Below are 22,200 nucleotides of genomic sequence, written 5' to 3' on the forward strand. Positions count from 1 at the left end.
TCCAAGATGGCGGCGTCCATGATCCCCATGTGGCTGGAGGCGTCCAAAATGGCTGCTGTACCGGTGGTTCGCACATGGCCGGGGAGGCCCAAGATGGCGGCCCGCATGGCCCACACGCGGTGCTGCTGGGGTTCGGGGTGGCTTTGGCCCTGCAGATGTTAGCGTAGTGTCCCTTCTTCCCGCAGCCCGAGCAGATCGCATTTTTCGATGGGCAGCGCGCTCTGGGGTGTTTTGCCTGGCCACAGAAGTAGCATTTCTGGCCTTGGGGCACTGCTGTCTGGCCTTGGGACACTGCTGCGGTAGTTGGGCCATTGCTGGGGTGTGGCTGGAGTGGCACGGCGCTATGAGGCGGTCCTACCGTGTCCCAGGCTGTCATTCCCCGCGGCGTCCATGGTGCAGAGGAGTAGGCATCCATGCCCCGGTAGGCTGCATCCAATGATAGTGCGAGTTCAGAGGCCTTGTTGAGGTCGAGGTCACTCTGCTCCAACAATCGCTGTCGGGTGTAATTGGATCTGTGGCCCGCTACAAAAGCGTCCCGGATAAGTTCCTCTGTGTACACGGCGGCCTTTACATCCTTACAACCACAGGCCCGGCCAAGCACAGACAGTGCCTGAAAGTATTCCACGGTCGATTCCCCAGGTTGTTGTTTACGACTCCCCAGAAGGTGCCTGGCGTACACTTCGTTCACTGGGCGCGTGTACTGGTCTTTGAGGAGCTTGATAGCGTCCGCGTACGAGGTCGCGTCTTGGATGACCGAGTACACTCAGTGGTTCACTTTGGAGGTCAGGACATCCAGTTTGTCCTCGTCCGATTTGATTGCTGCGGAGGCGGTCAGGAATTTTTCAAAACACTTAAGCCAGTGAGTAAACTTGGTGGATGAGTCCGCCTCCCGATGATCTAAGTCCAGGCATGCTGGTGTGAGGATCTTCTCCATTATAAAAATGTTGTTAATAAAATTGATGCGCTATCAATTACTCATAAAAGACTGAGAGTTAAGAGAGTAACTAAAGGCTTTTATTAACAAAAGAATGAAGGTCTGCCTCGAGTGGTCGACCGGTCCAGAAATACAAAGGGCTGGGGAGCAGTCACCTTTATACTAGGACTTGTGGGAGGAGTCAGCCGAGGCATGTCCAGGCATGTACACAGTGGAATACAAACAGTGGTTTACCACAACAGGATCTGATCAAAGGGGGGGAAACCATCCCAGCAGCTGGTGGACTGGGGCTCCGACCATGAAACAGCTATTGATCAGTGGTGATACGTGTGCATGTGTGGATATGAATGGTGTGGGACGATGGAAACACTGGTCCCAACTGAAATGAATCTAACACACCCCATTCGGGGGTCTATATTGAATTAACAGAATGAAGGAACTGTGCGGAAGACTTGTGATCCTAATACTTTGCGGAGCAACCCCCATGAAAAAAAAAACAGAAGTGACGCATCTCAACAGGGGGCGAGTAAAGTTCAAACCCAGCATGGCCGTGGAAGGACACTACTGAGTCCAAACATCTGAATATACTGGGATGACATCCTCTCCCCGATACATGGCCAACGGGGTCAGGAGGAGAAGACAGACATGGGGAAATGGATAATCTGTACGGGCGGACATTCTTAGAGACACAGTCAGAAAGCTGCTGCAGGGGCAGGCAGACGCAGTCAAAGGAGCTGTGCAGGAAGGCGACGGGGCAGCAGGGAGCTTAGCCAAAGGATTATAGTTCTGGAGGACCATGCTGTCACCATTAATCGCCTAATCGATCAAGAATTTGATTCTGAAAGAACAGAGGTCCAAAGGGATCTCTGCCATGCTTACGGGGGATGGATGGTTGGACAGGTCATAGAGAACCTCGACCAAATACACCGAGGCGAAGTCCCAGATTGGATAAACAGTACCCACCTGTTCCACCTAGCACAACACCCAGGGTCGCTAGACGCATGCACCTTGAAGGGAATGACTCGGGTCTTTCCCGTGACTGGTGCGTGCACAGACTCACATTCAGCCCTGGTGAGAATGGTCCTAATGATTCCGGTGATGGCAAGGGGAGAATCGGGACCATATCCCCAGGTTGAGGCAGAGAACTTGGGACTCATCCGGGGCGAGGGCTACATGCAGTACTACCCTATGGATCAGTATGGGATCAAACGGAACGGAACCATGAGAGGGGTCTCAAACAGGGTGCCGCAGGGTAGGAAGCCTAATTATATGTCCACAGCCAGTAGGCTGGGGAAGTGAGGATGGGTGCGGATTCAACCAAACAATCGGTTGTGCCCTTGAAATAAGCCCATCAGAGTGCGAACGCACACACTCAGCCTACCGCGGAAAGGGGGAATACTGCGTAGTCACAAATCAGTGAACATATGGCTATGATGGTCTGGAATGTAACATTACTAATCCTAATTTCTGTTTTACCCCGAGGCTACCGGTCACGATCGGACAAGCGCGAATGACATACATATATGTGCGGCAAACCACTATCCTGAATGTAACAGATGATTTGAAATAGGATTTGTACTAGTATGAGTGTGAATTGGCTGCACCAATACCCCACCTGCCCAAGAATAAGAGATACCACATTCTCAAGAAGGAGCTGCACCAGCTGGGCAAGGACATTGAGACAGACCTTCGCTACATTCCATGGTATATGAAGGCCTGGAATTGGGGACTAAATGTTAATATCCACCCGTGGATACGTATCATATCACACATATTGGTGGCAGCACAATTAGTCTTAGTTCTTGGTTATGCTTTCATGTTTTGCTCATCCTGCAGAAGACGCCGCGCCCAGCAGATCGTAAAGGTACTTGAGGAAAGGAAGAATCTGATGAGTAGTGGAATTTAACCACTGACATCACGCACCTATTCCTCCCTAACCCATCGGCTGATCACCGAACAGGGGGCGGGACGAATTGGCATAACTTAGTTTAGTGTGGTCTCATGGGCTGGGGTAGCCAAGGACCAAAGGGGGGTTTGAAGTGGATTTTTAGTAACATAGATGCCCTTCAGGACTTAAGGGGTTAACAGTGCAGCTTGCACACAGGATGACAGCGGAGACAGAAGCACCAGCCACGAACTAGGGAAGTAAAACCACATGGGGAACAACAGAGAAGATCGTAAAGATCATGTGACAATCAGCAATTGTGCATATGGGCTTCAAGCCAATTAAAACAATGTAACGAATTGTGCATGTGGGCTTTAAGTCAATTAGAACAATGTAACGAATTGTGCATGTGGGCTTTAAGTCAATTAGAACAATGTAACGAATTGTGCATGTGGGCTTTAAGTCAATTAGAACAATGTAACGAATTGTGCATGTGGGCTTTAAGCCAATTAGAACAATGTAACGAATTGTGCATGTGGGCTTTAAGTCAATTAGAACAATGTAACGAATTGTGCATGTGGGCTTTAAGCCAATTAGAACAATGTAACGAATTGTGCATGTGGGTTTTAAGCCAATTAGAACAATGTCATGAGCTGTGCACGAGGTATCCACGGTTTTTGTACACTTAAATAGTAGAAATTGAAGTCAATTGAGGAGACAGCCAGGAACGAGCTAAAAGAGCCCTAGCTGCACTCCCTGATCAGCCTTTAGTTATCTCCGCGGACTGTTTGTATTGTACGGTTGAAAAGTTTTGTGTTTTAAATAAACTGCTTGGCTCTTTACCATTTACAGACTAGTGTGCGGACTTAATTATTTAATTTCGCAACAGAGGGGTTTTGATCGAGCAAGTAGGGAGAAACTGTTCACTCTGGCAAGTGGGTCGGTAACCAAAGGTCACAGATTTAAAATAGTTGCTAAAAGAACTAGAGGGAAATGAGGAGAATTGTTTTCACACAGAGGGTTAAGATCTGGAATGCACCATCTGAAAGGATGCTGGAATCAGGTTCCACAGGGACTTTCAAACAGTAATTGGACATGTACTTGAAGAGGACTAGTTTGCAGAGTTCTGGGGATAAAGCTGGGGTTTGGGACTAAATTGGACAGCTCTTTCAAAGAGCCGGCACAGACACGATGGGCCGAATCACCTCCTTCTGTGCTGTTAGATTCTATGATCAGTGTGAAGACGCTGGTGCCTCTTAAGGTTCTTCGAGCTTTTAAAGCTCTTCCCACAGTCAGAATATTTAAAGGGTCTCTCGTCAGTCTGAACAAGCTGGTGTGACAGCAGGTGGGATGACTGAGTGAATCCCTTCCCACACACGGAGCAGGTGAACGCCCTCTCCCCAATGTGAACTCGCTAGTGTCTTTTCAGCTCCCCGGAGCTTTTAAATCTCTTCCCACAGTCAGAATATTTAAAGGGTCTCTCATCAGTGTGAACAAGCTGGTGTCCTTTCAGTTCCCTGGCGCTTTTAAAGCTCTTCCCACAGTCAGGACAGTGAAAAGGTCTCTCATCAGTGTGAACAAGCTGGTGTCCCTTCAGCTCCCTGGGGCTTTTAAAGCTCTTCCCACAGTCAGAACACTGAAATGGTCTCTCGTCAGTGTGAACTTGCTGATGTGCCAGCAGGTTAGAGAGCTGAGTGAATCCCTTCCCACACACGCAGCAGGTGAACGGCCTCTCCCCAGTGTGTAGGTATTGGTGCATCTTCAGCTCCCCGGAGCTTTTAAAGCTCTTCCCACAGTCAGAACATTGAACTGGTCTCTCCCCAGTGTGAACTCGATGGTGTCCCTTCAGATGCTCGGGGCTTTTAAAGCTCTTCCCACAGTCAGAACATTTAAAGGGTCTCTCTCCAGTGTGAACTCGCTGGTGTCCCTTCAGATCCTGGGGGCTTTTAAAGCTCTTCCCACAGTTAGGACACTGAAATGGTCTCTCATCAGTGTGAACTCGCTGGTGTCCCTTCAGTTCCCCGGGGCTTTTAAAGCTCTTCCCACAGTCAGAACATTGAAATGGTCTCTCATCAGTGTGAGCTCGCTGGTGTTGCTTCAGTTTCCCGGGGCTTTTAAAGATCTTCCCACACTCAGAACATTGAAATAGTCTCTCATCAGTGTGAACAAGCTGGTGTCCCTTCAGATCCCCAGAGCTTTTAAAGCTCTTCCCACACTCAGAACATTGAAAGGGTCTCTCGTCAGTGTGAACTCGCTGATGTGCCAGCAGGTTGGAGGGCTGAGCGAATCCCTTCCCACACATGGAACAGGTGAACGGTCTCTCCCCAGTGTGTAGGTTTTGGTGTCTCTTCAGCTCCCTGGAGCTTTTAAAGCTCTTCCCACAGTCAGAACACTGAAATGGCCTCTCCCCAGTGTGAACTCGCTGGTGTGTTTGCAGGTGGGATGAACAAACAAATCCCTTTCCACACACGGAGCAGGTGAACAGGTTGTCCCTGGTGTGACTGCGCCATTGAACTTCCAATGCAGACGGGGAACTGATTCCCTTCCCGCCGTCCCCACCTTTACCCGGTTTCTCCCCGGTGTGACGGTGCACGTGTCTCACCAGGTCAGGCGATCGGCTGAATCCGCGTCCACACACTGAACACGTGTGCAGTTTGTCATCGCTGCGATCGCTGTTTTCTCCTTCCATGTGCAAAGGCCGATGATATTCAGGTCCTGATGAATCGAGCGACTGTCAGATCTTGACGTGACGTTTGGTCTGAGCTTCCCGCCTGTAACTGTTCAGTTCTTTAACCCTGTAAATTGAGTTCAAAAAAGGATCAGAGGCAAACAGTTGTTTAATTTTCTCCTTTCCGACCCCAGGGGCAGTGAAGCTGATTTTCAGGTCCCAGCTGCTGCACAGGTTGGTTGAAAGGATCAGCAGTAATGGCAGCTGTAATACCCACAAGCCCCCGCACTCCAGAAAGTGCTCTGTTGACTCTGAGTCCCACGCATGTGCTCATGGCCTCCGCACTCTCCCTCCTGCTCCACAATCACCCGTCCCGATTGGTCCACAACGCGCATGCTCAGCGGACAAAACCCCGCGGTTGAAACATCGGTCGCGCATGCTGAACCGCAACATCTGGTACGCATGCGCGGCTCAGGTGAGGGCGAGTCGGTGTTTCGCTCAGTCGCCAGGGAGGTGCGCATGCTCAGGACGACCCAACATTTTTCCTGTCAGCAATCACTCCCTCGTTTCTTTAATAAAAACAGAAACTGCTGGAAATACTCAGCAGGTCAGGCAGCATCTGTGGAGAGAGAAACAGAGTTAAGGTTTCAGGTCGATGACCCTTCGTCATAAACATAGAAGATAGGAGCAGAAGTAGGCCATTCAATGTGATCATGGCTGATCAAGCAAAATCAGTACCCTGTCCCTGCTTTCTCTCCATATCCCTTGATCCCTTTAGCCTGAAGAAATATATCTAACTCCTTCTTGAATATATTTAACAAATTAGCCTCTACTGCCTTCTGTGGTAGAGAATTCCACAGGTTTACCAATCTTTGGGTGAAGAAATTCCTCCTCATCTCTGTCCTAAATGGCTTACCCCTTATCCTTTAACTGTGACCCCTGGTTCTGCACTCCCCGGCCATCGGGAACATCCTTCCTGCATCTAGTCTGTCCAGTCCTGTCAGAATTTTATAAGTTTCAATGAGATCCCCTCTCATTCTTCTAAACTCCAGCGAGTATAAGCCCAATCGACCCAATCTCTCCTCATACGTCATTGCTGCCATCCCAGGTATCAGGCTGGTGAATATTCGCTGCACTCTCTCCATGGCAAGAACATCCTTCCTCAGATAAGGCGACCAAAACTGCATACAATACTCAAGATGTTGTCTCACCAAGGCCCTGTACAACTGCAGCAAGATATCCTTGTTCCTGTACTCGAACCCTCTCGCTACGAAGGCCAACATACCATTTGCCTTCTTAACCGCCTGCTGCACCTGCATGCTTACCTTCAGCGAGTGGTGCACAAGGACACCCAGGTCTCGTTGCACTTCCCCTTCTCCCAATCTATTGCCATTCAGATAATAATCAGCCTTCCTGTTTTTGCCACCAAAGTGGATAACCTCACATTTATCCACATTATATTGCATCTGCCATGTTTCTGCCCAATCACCCAACCTGTCCAAATCATACTGGAGTTTCTCGGCATCCTCCTCACAGCACACACGCCCACCCAGCTTTGTGTCATCTGCAAACCTGGAGATATTACAGTTGGTTCCCTCGTCTAGATCATGAATATATATTGTGAATAGCTGGGGTCCTAGGACCGATCCCTGCAGTACCCCACTAGTCACTGCCTGCCACTCGGAAAAAGACCCGTTTATTCCAACTCTTCACTTTCTGTCTGCCAACCAGTTCTCTATCCAAGTCAATACCTTGCCCCCAATCCCATGTGCCTTAACTTTACATGCTAATCTCTTATGCGGGACCTTATTGAGAGCCTTCTGAAAATCCAAATAAACCACATCCACTGGTTCGCCCTTATCTATTTTACCAGTTACATCCTCAAAAAATTCCAGTAGATTATTCAAGCATGATTTACCTTTTGTAAACCCATGTTGACTTTGTCCGATCCTGTCACTGTTTTCCAAGTGCTCTGCTATTACATCTTCTATAATGGACTCAAGCATTTTCCCCACTACCGATGTCAGGCTTACCGGTCTATAATTCCCCATTTCCTATCTACCCCCTTTTTTGAATAGCGGGGTAACATTAGCTACCCTCCAATCCATGGGTACTGTTCCAGAGTCTATCGAATTTTGGAAGATGACCAGCAATGCATCTACTATTTCTAGGGCCACTTCCTTAAGTACCCTGTATGTAGATAATCAGGCCCTGAGGATTTGTCGGCCTTCAATCCCATCAATTTCCCTAACACCATTTCCCTACAAATACTGATTTCATTGAGTTCCTCCCTCTCATTGGACCCTATGTTCCCTGACCTCTCTGGGAGGTTATTTGTGTCCCCCTTTGTGAAGGCAGAACCAAAGTGTGTATTTAATTGGTCAGCAATTTCTTTGTTCCCCATTATAAATTACCCTGATTCTGACTGCAAGGGACCTATGCTTGACTTCACCAATCTTTTTCTCTTCACATATCTATAAAAGCTTTTACAGTCAGTTTTTATGTTCCCTGAAAGCTTACTCTCATATTCTATTTTCCCTTTCTTAATTAATCCCTTTATCCTCCTTTGCTGAATCCTAAACTGCTCCCAATCCTCAGGTTTACTGCTTTTTCTAGCCAATTTATACGTCCTCTCCTTGGATCTTATGCTATCCCTAATTTCCCTTGTTAGCCACAGTTGAGTCACCTTCTTTGTTTTATTTTTATGCCAAACAGGGATGAACAAATTCTATAGTTCATCCATGCGATCTTTGAATGCTTGCAATTGCCTATCCACCGTCAACCCTTTGAGTGACATTCCCCAATCAATCCTACCCAACTCGCGCCTCATAGCATCGTAGTTTCCTTTATTTAAATTCAGGACCCTAGTCACTGAGTCAACTACTTCATTCTCCATCTTAATGAAGAATTCTATCATATTATGATCGCTCAGACCCGTCAGAACTGCTTGTTCTTTAATGTCAGCCAGTGGCTCAGTTGGTAGCACTCTCGCCTCTGAGTCAGAAAGTTGTGGGTTCAAGTCCCACTCCAGAGACTTGAGCACAAAAATCTAGGCTGACACTCCAGTGCAGTGCTGAGGGAGTGCTGCACTGTCGGAGGTGCCGATTTTTGGAGTAGACGTTAAACCGAGACCCCGTCTGCTCTCTCAGGTGGACATCAAAGATCCTATGGCACTATTTCGAAGAGGAAAACCAAAGAGAGGGCATGAAAAAATATTGGCAAGGAAAACAACTGGAGCCTATTAGGGACTATAAAGGTAACCTGTCTGTGGAAGCTGAAGACATGAAGAAGAAAAGCAAAGAGTTAGAATAAACGGGTCTTTTTCCGAGTGGCAGGCAGTGACTAGTGGGGTACCACAAGGATCGGTCGTGGGACCCCAGCTGTTCACAATATATATTAATGATCTGGACGAGGGAATTGGATGTAATATCTCCAAATTTGCAGATGACACAAAGCTGGGTGGGAGGGTAAGCTGTGAGGAGGATGTCGTGAAACTCCAGTACGATTTGGACAGGTTGGGTGATTGGGCAGAAACATGGCAAATGCACTATAATGTGGATAAATGTGAGGTTATCCACTTTGGTGGCAAAAACAGGAAGGCAGATTATTATTGGAATGGCAATAGATTGGGAGAAGGGGAAGTGCAAAGAGACCTGGGTGTTCTTGTGCACCAGTCACTGAAGGTAAGCATGCAGGTGCAGCAGGCGGTTAAGAAGGCAAATGGTATGTTGGCCTTCGTAGCAAGAGGGTTCGAGTACAGGAACATGGATGTCTTGCTACAGTTGTACAGGGCCTTGGTGAGACCGCACCTTGAGTATTGTGTGCAGTTTTGGTCACCTTACCTGAGGAAGGACGTTCTTGCCATGGAGGGAGTGCAGCGAAGATTCACCAGGCTGATACCGGGGATGGCAGGAATGACGTATGAGGAGAGATTGTGTCGATTGGGCTTATACTCACTGGAGTTTAGAAGATTGAGAGGGGATCTCATTGAAACTTATAAAATTCTGGCAGGTCTGGACAGACTAGATGCAGGAAGGATGTTCCTGATGGCCGGGGAGTCCAGAACCAGGGGTCATAGTCTAAGGATAAGGGATAAGCCATTTAGGACTGAAATGAGGAGGAATTTCTTCTCCCAGAGAGTGGTGAACCTGTGGAATTCTCTGCCACAGAGGGAGGTGGAGGCCAGTTCATTAAATATATTCAAGAAAGAGTTGGATATATTTCTTAAGGCTAAAGGGATCAAGGGATATGGGGAAAAAGCAGGGACAGGGTACTGAATTTGGATGATGAGCCATGATCTCATTGAATGGCGGAGCAGGCTCGAGGGGCCGAATGGCCTACTCCTGCTCCTATCCTCTGTTTCAATGGCCCAGAAATTGGTGTCGGGGGTTTCCCGCGGGTGCAAGCCCCCGACCTACACTTACATAGCACGCTGACAGTTGAAGCCTGGCCCTGCGTGGATTTCCTGTCAGTGGCCCGGTTCAGCTCCCGTGATCGCTTGCGTGATCCAGTGGCGTAGTTAGTTCGATGAGCCGGCTGGGATCACGTGAGCACTGGGCAATCAATCGGAGATTGCAAAAGTTCATTCATGAGTTTGATAGTAAGAACTGTCAAACTCATGAACACTCTGGGCGCCCAAAACAGTACTTAAACTTCAAATAAAAGTTTTTAAAAATCCCACTAATTAAATGAACTATCAATAACTGTAAAAAACTAATTTAAACAATTATTCAAATTTTTGAAAAAAATAATTTTTTTAAAAATCGGGTCTAAAAATACACTTACCTTACTGTAAAGTCTTTAAAAATAATAAACCTGTGGAAAAAAATTTCTAACTTTAATTAATAGACCACTTACCTTTTAAAACTAAGTACTTATGTCTGCTTTTTTCTCGCGTAAAAACTGGAGGCCTTATAGCACGGGCAACCCTGTAAAAAAAAAGGAATTTCAGCGCGCACGCGTTCCACCTCTGAACCCCTTGGTTCAGAGGAAAGGAAATGCCGGTTTTCCGCACATGCGCTGTGCATGCTGAAAACCGACACTTCCATCAGGCCCACGCATGTGTACACGGTGCTTACTCACGCGTTGGGACCCGAATTACTGGGCCTATGTTTCTATGAATACTTTGCGCCAGAGGGACGATGCAGACATTGCAATCATGGAGGAGGAGTGTTGCAGTGGGGAAAGAGTTAAACGGACATCGCTGGCAGTTTCACTGAATGGTGTAATAAAGACCATACTTTGCAGTAATAAGCTTTTTCTCAGTTGCTGAATTGGCAGTGGAGATAACATAGCCGGACATGGAACCAACAGAGGTCAGAGGTGCAACAACAGCTTGACATATACTTTTCCGATAATAAAGGCGGTACTTTAATGTAACGCGGCATAGGCAAGCAATCAGTGAAGATGCATGCGGGCCACGGTCCAATCGGGTGGCAGGAATGAATTGTGCATGAGATGGCCATGTGTATTGTAATGTATAAAAATGTAGTGTTTGCTGTACCAATTTGGAAAGGTCTGGCTAAGACAGAGCAGACTGTTTCCCCACTGGTGCAATAAAGACAACTTGACTATCGATCTAAAACCTTGTGTCGAGTGTTGGTTTAAAATACTCCACAACAATTGGCGTCACAAACAGGATTCGAACCTGTGCGGGGATAGACAGTATACATGGACCAGGGTCCCGCAGGAGTTCCACAACAGTCCAAATATATTCCACCGTGTACTGAGTCAAGCCTTAGACGAGTTAGACCTATCAAAGTACCAGAGCGCCCTACTCCAATATGTCAATGACATAATGATTGCATCAGAGGATGCCAAAGGACACATGGGAGCAGTACTAGCCACCCTCCAGACACTTCAGAAAGCTGGCTTTAAATTGAACCCCAAAAAAAAGGCAAAGGTTGGACTGTCCAAAGTAAAGTATCTAGGGCACGAAATGAACCAGGGGTATAAGGCACTCCCGCAGGAACAAAAGGCAGCCATAAAAGACATGCCAAGGCCAGTGACCGTCCGGGGAGTGAGGAAAGTGTTGGGACTGTTTAACTACTGCAGGAATTTTATATCAGACTTTGCAGGGAAAGCAGAGCCGATTCAACGGTTAGTTAAAGGGGGAGACCCGCCACTGATAAGATAGAATGGGAATCGGAGCAGGACGAGGCTTATGCAAAATTAAAAGCAGCCCTGACGCCTGCACCTGGATTGCCAAATATAGTCAAACCATTCCATATATACTATAGAGTATAGACAGGAACTTCTATAGTGCTGTAGTCACCCAAGAGTACGGGGGAGATATGAGGCCAATTGCCTATTACTCCACCCAACAAACCCCCATGGCTAAAGGAATGGCGAAATGCGTGGCGGCCCTCAACTGTGCCACATGGGCGGTGTGGATATGCGAGACCGTCAATATGTCAGGACAGCTGATATTACACACGTAACACACAGTGAGGACCTGCTAAACACAGGCAAAATGAAGGCTGTATCAGACAGAAGGAGGGCAGCTTGGGAAGCAGTATTGATACCCAAGGACAGATCAGTCCAGATTATAAGGGAACATAGAGTCAACCCCGCAGAGGGAATGCTATCAGAGGGTGAGGCACACGAGTGTCAGTTAGTAATCGAAGAAGAGGTGAGAGGAACCGTATCAGAATCGCCCCTTGAAAATCCCGAACACACCTTTTATGTAGACAGATCTCGCCGATATATAAATGGGGAGCCACACACGGTTGGGCAGTAGTATCCGAGAACGGAGAAACAGTCACAAAGGGAGGGCTTGAAGGAGGAACCTCAGCACAGGTAGCAGAACCAGTGGCTCTCACGGAAGAATTGAAATTGGCAAAGGGAAAACGAGTAAATATATACACAGATAGCGGGTATGCGTTTGGGGTAGTACATGATTATATGATAGCGTGGAATAGGAGAGGATATGTAACCTCTGGAGGAGGACAAATACAGCATGAGGAGGTAGTGAGAGACCTAGTAGAAGCGGTAAAAGGAGAAGAGGTAGCAGTGATTAAAATAAAGGCACACCGCAAGATAGTGAGCGAGCAACAAAAAGGAAATATGCTAGCTGATCAGGCAGCAAGAGCAGCAGGTAGAATAACAGCAGAGGAAGTGAACATTAAAAGAATCCAAGAGGAGACCGAAATGGAGGAGCAGGAGCAGTGGACAAAGAGAGGCGCAGCCAAAGGTAGAGATGGAATATGGAAAAAGGATCACAGGGTGACCGGACTGACACCATATGAACTCAGGACTGGACGAGCAATGTGTCTGCCGGAAGGAATAGCATCTGGTAGCGAGGGACTAGGACCCTTAAAAGATAAAATGAGGAAATACATACAAACATTGGATAATCAATTGAAGGAGCTCAAACAAGAAGTTAAAGAACAACAAGACATCAGAGATAAAAATACACAAAAGCAGGGGGCCTCAGAGCCCCTACCCAAGGTGGGCGAGCAGGTATTTGTTAAAATATCGACAGAGAGATCGGGATTCTCAACTGGATGGACCGGACCATTTGAGGTTATGACCAGCGATACGTGCGCATGTATAGATATGAGGGGAAAGGGTAGATGGAAACATTGGACCCAATTAAATCGGTACAACAATAACCCATCTGATCTTAAATCCCACAGGAACAATGGAATAAACACCGGAGATAAACTAACCTCTAGCGACGACCAGGCTTCTGCATAATTTACAGGGAAACTTCACCATGAAGGTGGGATTACTGCTGGGACACGAAATAAGCAAAGCGACATCCCACATTACACGACAAGTACATGATGAAGAAGCACCACGTTTTAATGGAACAATCACATTCAGAGTCTCATCCACGGCTCCCAATACACAGAAAGAAGAGACAAGCGAACCGAGGATGCTACAATGTCCAGATATGAAACCTGGACCCATGAATGGACTAGTATTATTTACCGAGGGAGAACAATTGTATGATAATGTGAGACACAAAATTGTACCGGTGCTAATGAACTTAACCATGTTACAATGGCCAGGATATTGTGAAAGGTTTACTAAAACTAGAGAATTGTATGCATATATGATGAAGAATGTAATTAACCAAGCTGCTGATGTGACAGGGGCTACTAATTTTAGGGGACATGCTGCATTCCACCAAAGGATTAAGAGGAGCTTAGGAACCGATATACTCACGGGAATAAACACGGGGACATCATTCATTAATGCCCTAGATATACAAGGAGTCCAGAGTCATGTGGAACGACTACAAAGGGTAATACAGCAGATTTTAGAGAAGGAAACTGGTTTGGTTCGACAAGGATCAGAGTTGGGAGGACATACGATAAGGAAATTACTCGAGGGAATCAAGGTTAAAGAGGACCATGCCAGCATTATCAACAAACTAAACCATTGAGATGAGGAACAGGCAAAAGATGGGGTAGGGAGAGGCTTGTGTCATGTCTATGGCCAATGGATCACCGGACAGTTAAAACATAATCTGGCACAGATACAGCGAGGCGAGGTACTAGACTGGATTAACAGCACACAGCTCTATGGTCTGAGCCAGAATCCAGGCCCTCAGTGCTTGTACCCTCAAAGGGATGACCAGAGTATATCCAATGATACAAAAATGTAAAGCAGAAGTGACAGCAATGATAGGCATGGTACTCCTGATACCAGTGGTGGGACTAGACATGACTCCATACCCACAGTACCAGGTAACAAACATAGGCATAGTGAGGGGTGAGACATACCTCCAATACTATCCAATTGATACCTATGCCATTAGGAAGAATGGTACTATGAGAGGAGTCTCCCTAAACGGATGCCACGGGAAAGGCACGCTTACGATATGCCCACATCCGGTAGGAGAAGGCCCTAAGGATGAGTGCGGCTATAATAAGACAGAGGGGTGTGTGTTGGAATTATCACATATTGATCACCATCACACCCGCTCGGGATATAGAGGCGAAGGGGAGTATTGTATAGTCACCACAGAGACTGAGTACCAATATAGTAACCTTGTATGTGCAATCACAATGCCTAACTTCTGCTTTACGCCAAAGATCCCTGTGACAATTGGACACACCAGATTGGTGTATGTACATTCAAGGGAGGAGATAAAACTAAATGTGCCAGATAGTCTAAAGGACAAGTTGGTTAACTATGAAGATCCGGTAGGGGCCCAATACCCCGCCTGCAAGAGGATCTGCAAGAAATGAAAGAGGATTTAAGTAAGATGGTGAAACAATACATAGTGTTGGAAAGGAATCTTGGGGAATTAGAAAGGGACATAGAGGTAGAGCTACAGGACGTCCCGTGGTATGGGAAGCTGTGGGATTGGGGAATGAATGTCAACATACACCCATGGATCCGCATCATTTCTCATATATTAGTGATAGTAGTTAGTCATGGCTATAGGATGGGGAATAGCAGCATGCACCGCTTGTAAAATGAAACGGACCAAACAAAGAGCTAAAGCGAGTCGGAAAACACAAGATTGCTCTAAACATGATGGGTATGCAGGGCCTCCCGAACCAGCGCCTGATCACCGCATGGGGCAGGAGGCACAGCGATGCTTATACATGTGGTTTAACTTGGGCAAGGGCCAAGTACCAAAAGGGGGGATTGCAGTGGGGAAAGAGTTAAACTGACATCGCTGGCAGTTTCACTGAATGGTGTAATAAAGACAATAATCTAATGGGCCTTTTGCAGTAGTAAGCTTTTTCTAAGTTGATAACATAGTCGGATGTGGAAACCATAAGAGACCTAAGAGGATGTACGTTCTGTTCTGGCAGGAAAGTAAAACAATGAAAGAGGCCTAGAGAGGCAGGAAAGGAGGACAATGAGTCAGAAGTACAATGTTGATGAGACCCATCTGGCATAAACAAAGGTCAGAGGTGCAACAACAGCTTGTGGGATAACGGCCGATAATAAAGGTGGTGCTTTAATGTAACGCAGCATAGGCAACCAATCAGTGAAGATGCATGCGGGCCCAGGTCCAATCGGGTGGCAGGAATGAATTTTGATGTGTGTTGTAATGTATAAAAATGTAGTGTTTGCTGTACCAATTTGGAAAGGTCTGGCTAAGACAGAGCAGACTGTTTCCCCACTGGTGCAATAAAAGACAACTTGACTATCGATCTAAAACCTTGTGTTGAGTGTTGGTTTAAAATACTCCACCACAATTGGCGTCACGAACAGGATTCGAACCTGTGCGGGGATAGACAGTATACATGGACCAGGGTCCCGCAGGGGTTCCACAATAGTCCAAATATATTCCACCGTGTACTGAGTCAAGCCTTAGACGAGTTAGACCTATCAAAGTACCAGAGCGCCCTACTCCAATATGTCGATGACATAATGATTGCATCAGAGGATGCCAAAGGACACATGGGAGCAGTACTAGCCACCCTCCAGACACTTCAGAAAGCTGGCTTTAAATTGAAACCTAAAAAGGCACAGGTTGGACTGCCCAAAGTAAAGTACAGGAAACTTTGTGTTATCCGCAAGCTCGAGCCACCGGCAAAAATCAGGAGCCGTTTTTTTTCTTTTCGTTGCTTTTTTTCCCCCAGTCAGGCACTGCAAGGTCTGTAGCTATAGCAACAGCATCAGCTAGAGATTCTTGCAGCTGCAGCTGACTGTTTAGAAGCTGTTGCTAAGCAACAGTGTTTGTTGTCAGATACGGAGATGAAAACCTCCGTATGCTTCAACATTAGAGCTGGAGTGCCCGGCAGTTTTGAGGGAACAGCAAAAGCTCGGTCCTGTCGGTGCCGGATAGCACAAAGTTTCCTGTATCTAGGGCATGAAATGAGCCAGGGGTATAAGGCACTCCCGCAGGAACAAAAGGCAGCCATAAAAGACATGCCAAGGCCAGTGACCGTCCGGGGAGTGAGGAAAGTGTTGGGACTGTTTAACGACTGCAGGAATTTTATATCAGACTTTGCAGGGAAAGCAGAGCCGATTCAATTGGTTAGTTAAAGGGGGAGACCCGCCACTGATAAGATAGAATGGGAATCGGAGCAGGACGAGGCTTATGTAAAAATTAAAAGCAGCCCTGATGTCTGCACCCGCACTAGGATTGCCAAATATAGTCAAACCATTCCATATATATTATAGTATAGACGGGAACTTCTATAACGCTATAGTCACCCAAGAGTACGGGGGAGTTATGAGGCCAATTGCCTATTACTCCACCAAACAAACCCCCGTGGCTAAAGGAATGGCGAGATGCGTGGCGGCCCTCGACTGCGCCGCATGGGCGGTGCGGATATGCGAGCCCGTCACTATGTCAGGACAGCTGATATTACACACGCAACACACAGTGTGGACCTGCTAAACACAGGCAAAATGAAGGCTGTATCAAACAGAAGGAGGGCGGCTTGGGAAGCAGTATTGATACCCAAGGACAGATCAGTCCAGATCATAAGGGAACATAGAGTCAACCCCACAGAGGGAATGCTAACAGAGGGTGAGGCACATGAGTGCCAGTTAGTATTCGAAGAAGATGTCAGAGGAACCGTACAAGAATCGCCCCTTGAAAAATCGCAAAAACACCTTTTATGTAGACGGATCTTGCCGATATATAAATGGGGAGCCACCCACTGGTTGGACAGTAGTATCTGAGAATGGAGAAACAGTCGCAAAGGGAGGGCTTGAAGGAGGAACCTCAGCGCAGGTAGCAGAACCAGTGGCTCTCACGGAAGCATTGAAATTGGCAAAAGGAAAACGAGTAAATATATACAGACAGTAGATATGCGTTTGGGGTAGTGCATGATATGATAGCGTGGAATAGGAGAGGAAACATAGAAGATAGGAGCAGGAGTAGGCCATTCAGCCCCTCGAGCCTGCTCCGCCATTCAATGAGATCATGGCTGATCATCCAAATTCAGTACCCTGTCCCTGCCTTCTCCCCATATCCCTTGATCCCTTTAGCCTTAAGAAATATATCCAACTCCTTCTTGAATATATTTAATGAATTGGCCTCCACTGCCTTCTGTGGTAGAGAATTCCACAGGTTCACCACTCTCTGGGTGAAGAAATTCCTCCTCATCTCTGTCCTGAATGGCTTACCCCTTATCTTTAGACTGTGACCCCTGGTTCTGGACTCCCCAGCCATTGGGAACATCCTTCCTGCATCCAGTCTGTCCAGTCCTGTTAGAATTTTATAAGTTTCAATGAGATCCCCTCTCATTCTTCTAAACTCCAGCGAGTATAAGCCCAATCGACCCAATCTCTCCTCATAAGTCATTCCTGCCATCCCAGGTATCAGTCTGGTGAATCTTCGCTGCACTCACTCCATGGCAAGAACATCCTTCCTCAGATGAGGTGACCAAAACTGCACACAATACTCAAGGTGTGGTCTCACCAAGGCCCTGTACAACTGCAGCAAGAGATCCTTGTTCCTGTACTCAAACCCTCTCACTACGAAGGCCAACATACCATTTGCCTTCTTAACCGCCTGCTGCACCTGCATGTTTACCTTCAGCGACTGGTGCACAAGGGCACCCAGGTCTCGCTGCACTTCCCCTTCTCCCAATCTATTGCCGTTCAGATAATAATCTGCCTTCCTGTTTTTGCCACCAAAGTGGATAACCTCACATTTATCCACATGTAATACCCACTGGAAATGTTATGTACGCTAAGTATGGTTATCAATCTTTAACTTAGACACTGTATTATCATTGTTATAAATCTCTGGGTTAAAGTTGCCCATGTGAAGGTACGGCAAGAACTTTTAAGGACACAATGTGACAGTTAACGGTCTGCGCGAGACTCAACGATGGTGACAGTTGGGAACAACGGCCAAACGAGAGTGAGGCTGCGCAGTCTCCAGGCAGAAACCCCAGGAGGAAGGAGTGGAGTCGGGGTTTTTCGAGCGGGAAAAAAAGGAGCGACTGGAAGAAAAGAGGGCAGGAGCTCTGAAAAAAGGGCTCAGGAGGCAAATGGCTGCCGCATCCCGTCCCGGGCTTCCAAACTCGGCCGCCGCCCTTCGTATTAGTAGCTCTGCATCCAGAACTCAAAGTGGGATTCAGTGATCGTGAAGAGAATTCAACTAAGGGGTTCTGAGTCGTAAGTCTTGCAGACATTATACATACCATGAGCTCCAACTTAAGCGCGCCAACGAAAGAGTGCACTCGAATTTGGACACAGGGACAGATTCTCCTTTGAATCCATGTAAATGGAGAATGTATGTTTATTATGTCTAGATTCATTCTAATGTATGCAAATGTCTAATTTAGGTCATTGACCCGTAATCTTCTTATACTGTCTGACGTTAAAACTATAAAGTAAGATAATTAGAATTAAGCCATTGTAGTAGTGATCTCCTTACTGGACTATAGAATACTGTCTACAACAGAGACCACATCTCACATATATCTAGAGAACCGTGAAGGGGTTACATTTTGGGGGCTCGTCCGGGATTGTGCTCTATTTATGTCAGTAAACTAACAGTATTGAATGCTCATTGCTAAGAGAGTGGTTTGTGGTTTCTACTGGGCTGTTTGAGCATAAAAGATGGATGTTATTGAGGTTGAAGCTTGGTGCAAACGGAAGCAGATAGCCATTGTGCTGAATGGTGTTGCTAACGATGACCCTGATGATGTCTTGTTAAGGGCTCTGAATTGTGTCAAAGCCTTTGGAAAGGTTAGGATAGTTGAGCGCTGCTTGGATACAGCTACCAAGAAGCAGTTTGTGTTGATCCAGACATCAGAGAACCTGAGAGGTCATGGTTTACCTGAGGCAGTTGGGCTTTCTGAAGAGGCTGGTCCCTGGCCAGTTCAGTTTGTTCCTATTACTACTAAGGAAGAAGAAGGGTTTCAGACCAAGTTGTTGTCATTCTTGAGACAAGAAGGAAAGACTGTTGCTGATGTCAAAGGTCTGATAGGTCCTTCGGCCCTGGATATGAACACTCAGTTGGTCAGTGCCATTAGTTCTCTGGTGGATAAATGCACCAATCTGCCCTTCGAAGCTCAGGGATACCGTAAGCTCCGTATGTTCTCAGAAGTGAGACCAACTCCCAGTGGGGAAGAGGAGTACGACGCCTGGGCTGAGCAGACCCTGCCTCTGCTAGAGGAATGGCAGTGCAGTGACAATGTGAAGAGGCAGAGAGTAGTAGAAAGCCTTAAGGGTCCTGCTGCTGACATTGTAAGATTCTTAAAGGCGCAGAACACCTCTGCTACTTCCTTTGACTACATGCAGGCTCTAGAAACTGCCTTTGGAACTACTGAAACCATTTCAGATTTGATGGTCAGATTCAGAAGCACATTCCAGTGTGAGGGAGAGAAGCTGTCCAGTTATCTGCTGAGAATAGACAAACTGCTGCATTGTATGTTACGGAAAAGAGGGATTGAGTTGCCTGAAATGAATCGGTTCCGCATTGAACAGGTTGTGCGAGGTGCATTGCTCGAAGACGTGACTGCTCTTCGCATACGCATGACCCATAAGTTGCGAGATCCACCTACCTTCACTGAGCTGCTAAGGGAAGTCAGAGAGGAGGAGGATATGCTTCAGGCCCGGAATGTAGCAAAGAGTGCTGTGATGTCCAAGCTTGTGACTCCTGTTACAGTTCCTACTCCTAAGGGTGATGTCAACCCTGAGATGGAACAGCTGAAGAAGGAAATAAATGTCATGAGAGCCGAGATGGCATATTTTCGGTCTAAGCCCAACACAGAAAGGGATGACGCACGGGTGCAAAAGGTTGAACACCCTGCGAAGTCTAACAGCAAAATGAATGATTCCTCTAAAGGATATCCTCATGAAGGAGATAGACCTGGAGTCTTTTGTTATAACTGTGGAAAGGATGGACATTTCAAGCGAGAATGTAGAGGTGAGGAAAATCTAAAAAAAGTAAATGACCGTCTCATAAAACTTACCAAGAAGTCGGGAAACTACAAAGGGGCACAGTAACGGAACGGCCTGCTGTCCCTGTAGTTAAGACACATTCCGCTAAGTGCAATAATAGACAAGGGGATATGAAAGACATCATACCTGAAGGTTTAGTAGGGCCGAGTTCTGCTGTATCAATACAGATTGAAAGCATTTATACTAAAGCTATCCTCGACACGGGTTCTCAGGTTACCATACTGTACAGATCCTTCTATGACCGATACCTGACGCATTTGCCGTTAACCCCAATCAGTCTTCTGCAGATCTGGGGCCTTAGTCCTGCTGATTACCCATATGATGGCTATTTGTCGCTGAGGTTGGAGTTCTTGGAAGCTGATGTAGGGACCACTGAGACCATTGATGCACTTGTGTTGGTTTGCCCTGACCCCATGGTGAAAGGTGAGGTTTCCATACTGGTTGGCAGTAATACACCCATAGTGAGACGACTCCTGACAAGCTGCAAAGAGCAGGGAGGTGAAAACTTCTTGAGCACCAGACACATTCACCCTGTTTTCAAAAAGGCTTTTGAGAAACTGCCTGAACTTTCTTCCGAAGTAGATGATAGCAAAAGAGGAACTGTGTGGTACGTTCGAGCCAAACCTATCACCCTGCGTCCTGGAGGAGTGGCTAGAATCCCTGGGATACCAAAATTCCCTGGAACACCAGGTACTGAAGCCATTCTGATAGAGTCACCTGATGATCCTGCAGAAGAGTCACGGTTCCCAAATGAGCTTCTGGTGAGACCAGAGTTGCAGACCCCGACAGCTGTGATGTCAAGGAGAGTTACAGTGACCGTGAGGAATATGTCAGGCAAAGGAATCACATTGAGGAAAGGAATGCCGATTGCGCATCTGTTTCCTGTAAATGTACTGTCGTCACATGTGAAGGAAGAGTCCAAAGTTAACTCAACCGGAGATCTGACACCCTCCTCCTTCAACTTTGGAGATTCATTCGTTCCTAAAGAATGGAAGGACCGATTAGTCAGGAAGATGATGGAGCGGAGAGGAGTTTTCTCTACTCATGAGTTTGATGTTGGTTGTAGTAAGAGTACTCGCCATTCTATCAGAATTACCGAGGATAAACCCTTTCGGGAGAGGTCTCGACGGCTGGCACCAGCTGACATCGAAGCAGTGAGACAGCACCTGTCGCAGTTAAAAGAAGCTGAGATCATTACCGAGTCCAGGAGTCCTTATGCATCTCCTATAGTGGTGGTGAGGAAAAAGAACGGAAAGATTCAGATGTGTGTGGACTTGAGGACGCTTAACAGACATACTATTCCTGACCAATACACCGTTCGAAGAATTGAGGATGCACTGGCTTGTCTTAATGGAAGCAAGTGGTTCAGTGTGTTGGATCTCAGAAGTGGATACTACCAAATACCTATGAGTGAATCGGACAAAGAAAAGACAGCCTTTATGTGTCCAGTTGGGTTCTACCAATTTGAAAGGATGCCACAGGGAGTTTCAGGCGCTCCAGCAACTTTTCAAAGAATAATGGAACAAACAGTTGGGGACATGAACTTGCTCGAAGTATTGGTGTACTTGGATGATATCATTGTGTTTGGGGCAACCCTTGAAGAACACGAAGCTCGGTTGCTGAAAGTGCTTGGTCGCCTGGAGGATGAAGGTCTCAAGCTATCATTGGACAAGTGTCAGTTTTGCCAAACATCCGTGTCCTATGTGGGGCATGTTGTATCACAGGATGGAGTAGCCACAGATCCATCCAAGATCGAAGCTGTTACCACATGGCCCAAACCGAACACAGTGACTGCCTTGCAGTCATTTCTTGGGTTCTGCGGATATTACAGGCGCTTTGTGCAGGATTACTCCAAAGTGGCCCATCCTC

The 22,200-nt window shown here is 46.9% G+C and overlaps 1 protein-coding gene and 1 pseudogene across 2 annotated transcripts in view; one reads left to right on the top strand and one right to left on the bottom strand.

The window, feature by feature from the left end:
• Positions 1 to 22,200, top strand: part of LOC147118510 (uncharacterized) — an 89,525-nt pseudogene that overhangs the window by 40,322 nt on the left and 27,003 nt on the right.
• LOC147118511 (uncharacterized) overlaps positions 993 to 22,200 on the bottom strand; it is a 34,775-nt gene continuing 13,567 nt past the window's right edge. For both annotated transcript variants that reach the window (XM_085984455.1, XM_085984456.1), the window contains one exon: positions 993 to 5,614. In XM_085984455.1, coding sequence (XP_085840581.1) covers positions 4,234 to 5,508 — 1,275 coding nt within the window. In that variant the 5' untranslated portion in view covers positions 5,509 to 5,614 and the 3' untranslated portion in view covers positions 993 to 4,233. The remainder of the gene's footprint in view (positions 5,615 to 22,200) is intronic.

This window comes from Somniosus microcephalus, chromosome 4 (genome assembly GCF_052327205.1).
Source record: "Somniosus microcephalus isolate GS21.2 chromosome 4, FLI_Smic_1.0, whole genome shotgun sequence".
Classification (NCBI taxonomy): Eukaryota; Metazoa; Chordata; class Chondrichthyes; order Squaliformes; family Somniosidae; genus Somniosus; species Somniosus microcephalus.